Raw genomic sequence first — 12,948 nt, forward strand, 5'->3', positions numbered from 1 at the left:
AATATTTTATGGCTACTAAGCATGGTCACAAACTTTATAAGACTAGAATTTTTATTTAGCAAAAAAATATTTTGCTAAAATATTCAAGTATGTTTTCATCATTGATTTTACTGATCGTCTTTGAACATTGATGTTTGTAGGTGTACTACAAAAGATTATTCAATAACAAAAAGATTGTAGGATGCCCAACGTCCAATCTTTTTGTCCAATAATTTACCTAGGTAGGTACTGAAAAATAACAAATACAATTAATTATTAAACTGTGTGAAATTTTATAATCGTTATAAAGCGAAATTCCATAATTATAACATAGTTTCATCAAGATTAATTGGATCATTTTCTAACTAAGCCATCACATTAAATTTATTGAATGCTCAATTACTTTCAAATAAAGAATCATTAGTTTAAAAAAAAATGAAATCCAGTCAAAATTTCTATTTACATAAGCAGTCAAATTAAAAACACCCAAATTGTAGAGTTATGTAATAATAATAGTAAACATGTTTTATACTCCTTTGAAAATATTTCTTTAAGAAATCCCTTAGCCACCATAAAAGTAATTCTTTTCTTCATACAATATTATAATGACCATGAAAGGCATTGAAGATAATGACTAATGAGGTTTTGCTGTTACTCTTGAACAGTGCTGATATTAATCAATAAATAAAATAACTAACTAGTGAATATTGATTGTATTTATCTTACAATAAAATTCCAACTTACCTACGCTATCTAATTTGTAATTAAATGTCAAAGGAGTTCTTAATGCAACCTTTCTATCAAATAAAATATAATGTCAAATACGTCTCTTAGAACGTATTCATTAAACGACCTGGATACACTGTGCACTGATAATGACAATAAGCACAGCTGTGGGTGCTCGAAAGCAACATCAACGAAGAAACCTAAAATAGTAAAAAACTTGGAGAAAAGCACGCAGACTTATTGCCAATGCGTAAATAAGTATTGTAAACACAACGTGAAAAATGAAAAAGATATTCATTCATCAATACAGGAATTTATCAAAACCTATGAGACCCTCGCACCCAACTATAAAATGAAAAATGTAGAGAGTGACGATGAAGTATTCAGAAATGTCAAACATAAAAGTTTGATAAAGTATTTTGGAAGTGACACGGACATTATAAACAATGAGTTATATGGGAAATTTAAGGACAAAAATTTTGCAAATTACAGACCTACAATAAAAGATTATGTGGATTTTTATGGGGGAAAGACGAGTACACAGAAGTCACATAGTAATTCTTCAAGGTGGAGAGACATCAATTAATTATATAATATATATTCTAATCTTTCATCTTTACTTCTCGTCTATAACATGACATAATAATAGTTCTCTCTGTTGCACACTAAAGCTAGCTACAAATGTAATTGCATACTTGAGCGGTATATTTGCACAATGAGAATGTGTATGATAAGAATATTACACAAGTTTTTTGACTACTGAATTTCTATTTAATATACTTGAACACGCTTGCTTGCATAGTTATATTACTGAATGTGTGTAGCAGAAACTTGCGCAAGTCTGAACCAGTCGTGTTTTTTGATAACATGGTTCAAGCGTAAAATGGCACTTTTTTAATATACTTGTGCCGTGTGTATGGTCGTTATATATACTTGTGCATTTATGGATTTATGTTTGGAGCTACCCAACACATAAGAAAACCTGGTCAGAGTCATAGATTTTTACATACAAAAATATAGGTGTTTGAAAGAAGTGTGAGAAGAATTTTAGTTTTTTCTCAGATTGCTGTGATGATGTTTCGGCAGTTGTTTCACACTATGTTATATTATCAAAATACCCCGTTTCACACTATATTATATGATTAAAATACCCCGTTTACACGTGTATGGATTTACTGCTGACAGTACGTATTATCGAAAATGCACGTGTAAACACGTATTATTATGCAAGTTGCAAGATTGCATACATGGATCAAAAAAGTTCAGTAGCTTCTGAATTTTCATGTAATAATTGGTACTTGTATTAAATAATGTATCGGCTCTTCTTTTAGATGCCACTCTTTTTCTTCTTCGAAATTAACCAAAAGATTACTAATACTTACTAATTCTAACACCACTCCTGATCGTTTTAGACATATTTTTATTATAAAAAGCTTCAAATTACGAAAGTTGATAGATCTGTACACCACGGGAGCGTAAAATGAAATGATAAATTTGCGGGCGTTCCTCATTTAAAAACGGAGGGGATTGTTAGTTTACAGTTTTAACACGTGGACAAGAAGTTCTTATTCGACTATACTAAGCAAATTTCCTCCTCAGGCGACATTTTTGCTGTTCATGCAATAAATTTATAAGAAGGGTATATAGAAATATCAGAATTTACAAAATTTGAGGGAAATAGTATGAATTCTTACGAAGTTTATAATAATTGCATGTCTTGCGAACTGTAGTTTGGCTACTGGTCATAATGTTGGTATGTAAATGTGCTACCAATTGAAAAATATTTGAATCTGATCAATGCATGATATTTAATGTTCATTTTGTTTGTGACCGTTATATTTCAGTCAATGTGGAAACACAGCTTTAGGTAGGTAGTTATATTAAAAATGCAACAAAAAGTTAACTCCTTCACAATTGTTATCAAAAATCATGATAAACATATTTTTAAACAGCTCATTCCTCATGTCTAATGTATTACAAAGTCTTTATTATGCGTCAACTACTAACTACTTTACCAAGCTACTTTACGAGCTGTTTGTTGGTGAATTTAAAAGCGGGCGATTCAGCTACTGCGATTGTGATGATGACACACAAAACTTTCCATTCGCTGAGAAGCCACAAGCCAGTGACTATTTTGACAGAACGTAGTTCGTTTTTTTACCAGGAGGTTGCTACTGCGCTCTACTGCGCAGACGCAGTAGGCCCACACGCCGGCGTGTAGCGTGTAAAGTTGACCGGCTTTCAACTTTTCTCGGTAGATTGTTTACAATCTGCTTGTTAGCTTGTTCAATGATGACACTGGGCGACTTTACAGGCAGATTGTAAATTCGCCAACAAACAGCTCGTAAAGTAGCTCAATGTCATTGACGCATTATTACTTTTCTTTTTATAGTAATACAGACAAAAATAGCTTGTTCAATCTGGAAGGAAATTTTGAAGATGTAACATGTGAATCTAAAAAACGAGTTCACTTTGAACCGAGTATAATAAAAATGGTATGTATAAATATAGGTACCTCCATATTGTTAAACACCTTTAATTTAAAAAAAAAAAAAAAACTAATCTTTTGGCTTAGGGTAATCCAATGTGTTGAAAAAAATGTAGGTAAGATCTTGGCAAACATATTTCGACAGCTATTTTTGTAGATTCTAAGTTTACTTTTAGAATAGAATAAGTTTTGAAAATAAGGATTGCACTGAGGCATTTTTGTTTGTTATCAGTCAATAAATTTGACTATATTGCATCTAGATACTAATAATGAATTTTGACTAGGTATCTGTGTGTTTGTTTGTTCAAAAAACTAAGAGGCCATCCATAGACTGAAACCGCATACGGTTTTAAACATCAAACATGCATGTGCCGTATGATTTCTATTTATGGAAATATATTTCACTAAGTATATAAGCACCTGACCGTTTCTGTTTAAGCAACATATTACATAGAAACGTGTATATATTTAGTGTAAATATATTTCCATGAACAGAAATCATAAGTTTGGTGTATCACACGGTTCAAAACCACATACGGTTTCATTCTATGGATGGCCTCTTATGTTAATGAAACATACACAGGTTATAGACTGCATTATTAATATCAATTTAGTATGCTTTTCGTAGATTTTCATCTTGATTGTCAATACCTCAAACTTCTCGAAAATAATGCATAATATGTTACAATGTGAAGTGAGATGTGAGCGCGTTGAAAAACATGCACCTAGTAATTATCGAACAAATTCAGTGTCAATTATTATTTTGTATAATACATTAATTAATATTTTTTTTGAAATAACTGGCTCCAGCAAGAGTAGGTATGATGACCAAATTAAAAAACAATGGAACCTCAATAATCTTAAGGGGGATCCTATATGCCAACAGAGAACCTAGCGGACAAATACGAAGCTTGCAATATGAGATTTTTTTTTGATAATTTACAATTTCAACTGTATTAATTAATAAATATGTATCTGAAAACAATAAAAAGATTTTTTTTTTTTTAATTGTAATTAATTTAATTGTATATGTACAATTGTAAAAAAAAATGTAATAAAATGTGAATTCGTTGCAGGGTCACATCTTATTATTACATTATATTTTATGGTCATATTCATTATTAAAATTTAGTTTATTAAGTTTTCAATTTTTTAACGTTTACATTTTTGACTAACTCATAGTTTTTATATTTTTTATATTTATTTTATAAAACATCTTTTTTATAAAAAATATAAATGTGTTTAACTTGAAATCATTCTTATTTGCTTCGTATTTTTCCGCTAGGTTCTCTGTTGGCATATAGGATCCCCCTTAAGGGGTTCAGGTTTAAGTTTGGTATCCTCAAGATTTGAAATCAAGTAACATAAATAAAAAAAAATTATAGAGTTCCCGGGGTTTCAGGGTTTGGTACCGATTCCGTTTCCAGCTCTCAGTAAAACAAATAATTATTCATAAGACTCTCTGCTCAAACATTTTAATAATTTTGTTTACCGGTTTAATGCCATCCGCTAGTATTGCTAAAGATGCTAATATTCTAAACATGTAAATTATGTACCATTTCTGCTACTAGGAATGGTTGTCAGCTATTCAATATTATGGGAAATATTAGAATAACGATAAAAAATATAATCATTTTATTTACAGGAAGAAATACTCGAAGAAATAAATGTGTTGATAAATTTACTGGGCCTTGCAAACAAAAATAATCCTCAATACGAGATATACATTCCTCTCGATGAGGACAGTGTCTACAAAATCAAGTCGTATATTACGGATGACAAAATCCATGTGTCTATAAAATCGAAGAAAGATTCCGATTTGAAGATATTGGACGACATCAATACGTCTGATGACGTGGTTTACAGTTTGAACATTGGACAATGCCGTCCCGTGAATAATCAGAGCGGTAAATCTGACGACAGAATAACTTCGATTATTTGTCCGATACTTCCTTCGATTGGTAAAAATAACGAACTAACGAAAATGAGCCGAAAGCAATATCATGGATGCTGTTCAGTTTTAAAGCAAATCTTTTAATTTATTGTTTTACCAAATAAACTTTTACATTTTAAAGTATTATTAAAGTATTAATTTATCTGTTCAAGTATTCGGAGGAAAAAGTGTGAAATTCTATTGGTTTCAAAATCAAAATCTGATACCTCCACGACCACCATTTCGCGATAATCACAATACACCACGAAGCGAAGGACTGCAAATGGAAAATTTTGTTAATAATTATAAATAAAATGATTTAAAGAATCTTGTTTAAAGTTGATCGACACAAAAAATAACATAATATAAATAAATAAATCTTTATTTCATTGCCAGCCCTGGCATTTATGTCTCATAACTGAAATGTCTGATGCCTTTAAAGGATTTTGTATGATAAAATGACTTAAAGCTAATTGAAACACCTAGCTCTAGTAAATTTTTTCATTTCCATAATTCAGGCGCTATCAATCTATTAGAAGAAGGTTCTATTTAACATCTTTGCCAAGAATACATAGGTTTGGTTTAAGACTAAGATGTTCATAGGGTTTATAATATATCCTACAAAGAATTTGGACTATCAATATGAGTCTGGGGCGAACACATTACCATCACTCCATGTGTTATCACATGCCATCACAGTAAGCTCGCGCTACAGGAAAAAAATGTGTAATGTCGTTTTTCTTGTTATTTAATATATTTTCAGACTGATGCTCCCATCCTGTAGCACATTTTGAACCAAAAACAAATATTGTCAGTTAGCGAAATCTGCCGACATAGTTTGACATTTTTTTGTTTCAATTTCATATATTCAGGCTTCATCTCTATGGACGAAGGTTTTTTCAATACCTTTTGGTGTGTTGCCATTTTGGGGATAAATTTCTACATAATATTGGTTAGGTGTTAGGTTAAGGTGCTTTTAGACGTCAGTTCTGCTGTCCATTCAGTTTTGAAACAGCGGTGTATTTAGACTATCAGTTTAGTTGTCCGTTCAGTCTCAGTTGATGGTTCGGTTGGGAAACGGCGATGGAAATTTACATATTTTTTATCCACTAAAAATGAATATTATTTTTATAACTTTCTAGCATATTGGTTGGTATAATTGAATATTATATTGAAGAAATAACAATATTTCAATCAAAATTAAAAAAGTATTATGAAAAATACGGCAACATTACACATCAATTTAATTGGCAACTCTAAAAACAGATTCGATAATTGATGGAAAACCCATCCTGTCTCCTCTCCGTTTCGGTTTCAGTCGCCCGCTTCAGTTTTGCATTTACACATCAGTTTAACTAACGGCTCGACTGAAACGGAGACTGATTGGACAGCAAAATTAATCATTTAAAAGCACTTTTACTTTGGTGATTGAGAAAGAGGAAATAATAAAATTCGTTTATTTATTTTTATACATTTAATAATTATTTTATTATAAAATTTATACATTTTAAATAGTACGTTATGGTTAAACGCGTCTTACAAGTTATTATGTACACAGTAAAGAAAATAATATACAAACTAGATTCAAATAAAGCATTATAATCTTTATCGGTAAGTTCACGCAAGGATATCCTCATTATCATTACAGTTTTTAATAAGAAAAACTATTTTAGTTTAAAATAATAGCTTGATATTTGAAAACTCGATCGTCGACAACAAGCTTACGTTGGTATTCCTAAAATAAACTTTCTAGTCCATAGAGAAATAAAGAGTACCTAGTAGGTATATTATTTACACGGAAAGTTAAATAAAGACATTGAATTCAGTCTAGACATTGGGCATTACAAAAACTTAGTTAGTAAATACAATTTAGTCAAAACTATGACACTATTGAAGGCAATGTAGCATATTATGTATTATGTGTTTTTTTGAGTTTTTGTCCTTCTACATAATTATGATAGGAGTTTATTGCGGCAATAAATAAAATCATGTTTTGACCAATTGAATATTAAAATCATTTCATTCGACTACATTTAAATAATTTACGAATGTATTTTTCGATAAACATAAAAAAACTGGGATACCGACTTATATTACCAAAGGAGTCGGTTTACTTTATGATTTTACAATATTTATTGATACTTATTTTTGATGGTATACGCCATACGGTATAAGAAAAGTAGGTAAGTATCGAAAGATCTACTTTTATCAAATCGTCTCTGTAAAGTTGGCAATTTTGATAAATTTGACATTCGATAACCTAACCTAACATGACATCGTTTATAAGTGTCATAAGGTAGGTTAGGTTATGTCAAATTATAACTAATTGGCCTAAGATTGCCAACTTCACAGTGTATAAGGTAGTTTCATTAGAATATAAGTATGGACAATTGTTATAATCGCTCGCATTCAGTTAAATTGATCAAGGGTTGTAGTACAGACTTAAAATTCAGTTTTCTATTATAAACAGCAAAATTGGACAACATTTTCTATTGATCAAGTGGCTAAGTCTGTTCGACAGTGTAGAATCTGGATCCGTGATTCTTTTAGTAAGTTCTGAATGAAGCACAATTATATTATTGAGCCAATTGAATACCTACATTTATTATTAATTAAGAAAATGCAAAACTTTAGTGTCAATTATCTCAATTTTACAAAAAAGTCCCTTGATCCATATACCGTGGGGTTACCGCCAAAAGTTGGTAAGTCTATAAATCTTGTTATGTAGTAATTATTGGAATTTGAATGTTTGACATGCCCCCTAAAGTGCTAATTTCTTTTTACTTTATGTGCATGTTCTATATATCGGATGACTTTGATTTTTTTTCTAAATATACCTACATTTTTGTATGTAGACACATATTCCGTTGTTAACTCTAAATACTTGAAATATCAACTTACCAACTTTTGCCGGCAGCCCCACGAATTATATATAACTTAGTCCAAAATTAAAGACATCGAAATCATAATCCAACACTTCATAAGTTAATTTTTTTTCAGTATCAATTACTAAGTAATAAAATATACTTCGGTCGAATTAAATTTATGATTTATCAAATTATACCGACTGGATAATTAAAGTAGACTCAGTACTTTCTATGAAATCGATACATATATTTTAATAAAACTCAACCAGCAGCAAGGATTTTGTCGATTTATCATTTGCATGTCTTCAACTATTAATTTACAGATATCGGAATTCGGTCAGCTAAATCAAACTTTCTCTAATGATATTCTTTCGTTGATTTTCATCGCTTCCGCTAAATCTTCCTTCTCGGACTTAGATAGAACGTAGACGGGAGCGTCGTATGGTAGGAACCTTTCATTGAACGCGGTCACTTTGTCATTGTTCAGCCTCCCCATCGTGGAAACCTTCTTCCTGTACAGCATGATTAGAACGCTCATTGTGCTTATCACAAACGCCGAGGCGGCTGCGAGAACGATTATGGCTGTGTGATAGGTGGTCACGACGGATACCTGTGGATAAAACAAAGAATTATGCTTGTAGATTCTATTCTATATTCTACTTAGGCGAAAAAGTGACAGTTCACAGCCCAAACCTTAAACATTTAAAATTCGACTAACGATAGTGAGATTGACTTTTGTTTAGACATTTAAACGAAAATAAAATGGTTAAAAACAAATTCACAAATATACCACATTATAAACGTGTCCGGAAACTTGTACATATGCAGTTCGCTGTATCACACTTCACCGTGAAATGTTGTATCGGGTACCTCTTTGGGTCGTAAAGTACTGACATAAAATTCATGTCTAAATAAAACACGGTTCTTGTCGGTTTACACTTTACAGGAAGCCAGCAGAAAACAAATTTTGAAAATAGCCGATATACTGGATTATTTGTTAGGTTAGGTTAGGTTTTGATACTTGTTACATAATTTCGCTTCATAATATTGAATCTAATAAAATTGTAGACCATATATTATAGTCTCTTTCCGATAAGAAAGCTCACGGCGAACTGTGCTACGGTGAAATGTTTTACGTACTTACAATTTACATGTAACCTATTATAAGTGAGGTTCAATAGTTCAGTACATTGCAGCTAGCTAACAAAGTCTATGGTTCAATAAAATTGACATTGTCATTTGTGTTTATGATCAGTATGTACTTTTTTCCAGATCAATATTATATTACACACAATAATTTCTAACCATGTGTCTATAGACAATTTTTACCCTTTATTTCACGACATATAATTAAAGAGATTAGTCAGTCCAATTTTGAAGTTATTTCAGGAAGATTAATCGCCTTTATTACTTATTGTTGTGATATTCGATCTTCTATATTCCGTTATTTTGGTTTTTTTTTTTATCCATTGACAATAATTGACATTGCTGTATGAAATTTTTGATACCTAGCAATTTAAAAAAATTTGCAGTAAGTACAGTAAAGTAAGTCGCGTTGACACGGTCCAAGTACACTTGGACCGAGTGCCATCCAAGTGACAGCTCCATACTAATTATTCCTATCCAAGCTACTCGGACCGCATCCTACTCATCCAAATTAGCTTGGATAGGAATAATTAGTATGAAGATGTCTCATATGAATGTGCTTGGATGGCCCTGGGTCCAAGTGTACTTGGATCGTACTTGGACCGTGTCAACGCGGCTTAAGTGACCCAACACTATTTTATCAAGCACTACATCACACATGATATTCTAGAATATTGCTTTTAGGAATAAATGCCTAACAACCAATCTTAAAACTCTCTTGAGATTCATTTTAGCTTGGGACTTGAATTTTAGATTGAAGACCAAAGATAAAATAAATTAAAATACAAACAATAGATCAGAATATTTGTTAATAACTTACAGTAGATTCTGATAATATCTCTCGGTGTTGCAGAGCAATAATCTTACTATCAGCATTGCTTCGGGTTTCAGCGACACCCAGCTTGTGATGGAATCTTGATTTTTTGATATCGGCAATCATCTTCACGTTACTGTTGATCAAATCTTTACTCAATGCCAGTTCTTCTTGTTTCACCTGTCAAATGGAAAATTCAGAACATTATGTCATTTTTTTACCTATTTTCTATTCTCATCTCATTTTGTAAACCTTTCTGAATTTAATTCTCACTCAAATACACTGTCTTCAGGAATATCTTTCACATAATATATACAACACCGCTGCGATGGCAACACTGGCCGTATGCTTTCAATATTTTTTACGGTCACGTTCCGACTCACACCATTTAGCTATTGCTCTGCATGTGCTTAAATTGAAATTAAATAACTAAACTTCTTTCTAAACGGTGTTAAGATATTGCACAATTTTTACAACGTTTTTCTTAGCTCGTATTCTTATTTGTCCGGTGGTTCTTTGTACGGTACAAATCTTGCAATCGATTTTTAACTAACTTCCCGACTAGCTAGATATTTGAAACTTTTAGAAGGTATCAGAACACGATACCAATGCATTTTTTAATACTTTTAGCCATCTTTAAGTAGAATTGAATTCATTTTCATTTAATTCTGTTTTGTATGAAAAGTTATTTCGACACCATTAACCATTAATGGTAACCAGCAAGCGGTCAGGGGTCCTAGCAAATAAATTATTAATATATACGTGCGTTACTATGGAAATCAATATAACATGTCAAAATGACATTTCAGTATTATTTCTATCAAGTACTTACAAATTTTTTTGATCGTTTAACCGGATAAGTGCCACCAGCGTCCTAGCACGCTTTTCTATTCCGAGAACAGAGGGCCAGCCATGCGAAATGCGCGTGCAAAGACGCTTCACTTGAAACGCAATATATCGGCCGAGGCAATGTTTTGAATAATTCAATCGCATTGCCCATACAGCGACATCTCTTAGAATCATGGTGTAATACTTACATTTGTAATTTTCTATATTATCATCAACGAAACATCAATTTTAAACAAACCTTTCTTTGGTTACCGAAACGCGTCGCTAGTAGGGTTGTGCCACGGATCGGATATTTATCAAATTACTCGCCGGGATTCCCGTTTACTTATAGTAGATGCAATCGAAATTATGGTTCGCTTATGCATACGAGAAACGGGGAATACTGTGATTCCTGAATATACACAACTATACAATAGCAGTGACACATCTTCGAAAATATGCCAGTTGAATATTCAAAGTCGTATTTGACGTACCTAATTCGGTTTCGCAGCTGAAATATTTTCACTTTATAATTCATTTCAGTAATTTACGGGTACGATTTTGTAATTTTTAAACCTTCGTAATCTGTGTTGTGTGTCGTAATTGTATATTTTATAAGATATTAGTGTCGGGACTTATTTTATTCGCATAGTGTTTAAGTTATTTGACTTTTTGTGTTATATCTTTTTATAATAAGTCAAGTTTCTGGGATATTTGAACTTTTTTACATATAAACCTTTTGATCTTCTTTCTAATCAAAATGGAAGGAACACAAAGTTCATCAGAAAATGCCGAACAGGTCGAAGATTTGATGTACAGGGTTGGCATAACTGTTGAATCGGATGATAGTGATTTTGATGTCGATTTGGATGAAGAGGAACAAGATCCCAGTGCATATGAAGCTGCACAAATTGATGAAACTGTACCGGCTGACGAATCTGTTCCAGTTTTCGAATGGGAAACCGATGATTTTGTCCCCAAAATAAATTCATTTGATAGCTCGAGGTCAGGAGCGGACATAGAAAATGTTGATAGCAGAGAATCGGAGTTTTTCAAGCTGTTCATAACCAGCACGCTTATGAATTTCGTTGCCATGGAAACCAATAAACAATACCAATACGTCAAAAATCACTGCAATGAGTTGAGTTGGAGATTGAAACAATGGGTAGACGTAACAGTAGGAGAATTGTACCTCTTTTTGGCAATATGTCTTTTGATGGCCTGTAATTCGAGAAATAAAATACAAGATCACTGGTCTACAGATATTTTACTATTTTCTCCGATTTACTCAGATACGATGCCCCGCAATAGATTTCAAATCATTCTTCGCATGCTCCACTTTTGTGACAATACGCAACAAATAAGTGGGGACAAGATTTTCAAAATTAGATTCCTAGTGGACTATTTCAAAAAAAAGTTTGCGGAGTGCATGTATCCTTACATGAATGTGTGCATCGATGAAAGTTTGCTACTTTTCAAAGGCAATTTGTCATTTCGCCAGTATATCCCATCAAAAGCAAGCCGTTTTGGCATTAAATTTTTTGTGATATGTGACTGTGCCACCGGATATGTACTGAATTTTATTGTGTACACTGGAAAAACCACCGAATATGTAACACACATGCACATGGGTATTTCAGGAAGTGTAGTCTTGACTCTCATGGAACCATATTTGGACAGGGGACATACCCTGTACGTAGACAATTGGTATACTAGCCCAATTTTGTTCCAAAAACTACATGACCGGAAAACGAATGCTTGCGGCACTGTAAGGAGAAACCGAAAGGGATTGCCAAAGCATACGGAGAAATTGAAAAAAGGAGAAATGAAAGCTTACCACACAGACACTATTTCGGCACAAATCTGGAAAGATAAAAGGGAAGTGTCCATGCTGACGACTTTTCATCCTGCCCAGCTCACCGACACAGGCAAAAGAACGTATCGGAATGAACCGATAATAAAACCGGAATGTGTCCAAGATTACAATAAAAATATGGGTGCAGTTGACAAATCAGACATGGTTTTGTCAAGTGTACACTCGACGCGCAAAACAATGAGGTGGTACAAAAAAATGTTCTTCCATCTAATCGACCTCTCACTGTTGAACAGCCATATACTGTTTTGTCAAAAAACTGGAAAACGTGTACCGTTGGCACAATTTCAATTA

The 12,948-nt window shown here is 32.5% G+C and overlaps 1 protein-coding gene and 1 long non-coding RNA gene across 2 annotated transcripts in view; one reads left to right on the top strand and one right to left on the bottom strand.

Moving 5' to 3' along the window:
• The first annotated feature begins 615 nt into the window (after nt 1-615).
• LOC147071185 (uncharacterized) lies at nt 616-5,610 on the top strand. The gene is made up of 3 exons (XR_015070787.1): nt 616-1,272; nt 3,098-3,200; nt 4,839-5,610. It is a non-coding gene; the product is annotated as an uncharacterized LOC147071185 (long non-coding RNA).
• Nucleotides 5,611-7,056: 1,446 nt separating this feature from the next.
• LOC147071186 (uncharacterized) overlaps nt 7,057-12,948 on the bottom strand; it is a 95,512-nt gene continuing 89,620 nt past the window's right edge. Inside the window, exons 21-22 of the mRNA XM_085948071.1 lie at nt 9,960-10,133; nt 7,057-8,603 (exon numbers count right to left, since the gene is read on the bottom strand). Coding sequence (XP_085804197.1) covers nt 8,340-8,603; nt 9,960-10,133 — 438 coding nt within the window. The 3' untranslated portion in view covers nt 7,057-8,339. The remainder of the gene's footprint in view (nt 8,604-9,959; nt 10,134-12,948) is intronic.

The sequence above is a fragment of the Rhyacophila brunnea genome, unplaced genomic scaffold, assembly GCF_057557595.1.
Source record: "Rhyacophila brunnea isolate RB1 unplaced genomic scaffold, BYU_Rbru_1.0 scaffold_20, whole genome shotgun sequence".
Classification (NCBI taxonomy): Eukaryota; Metazoa; Arthropoda; class Insecta; order Trichoptera; family Rhyacophilidae; genus Rhyacophila; species Rhyacophila brunnea.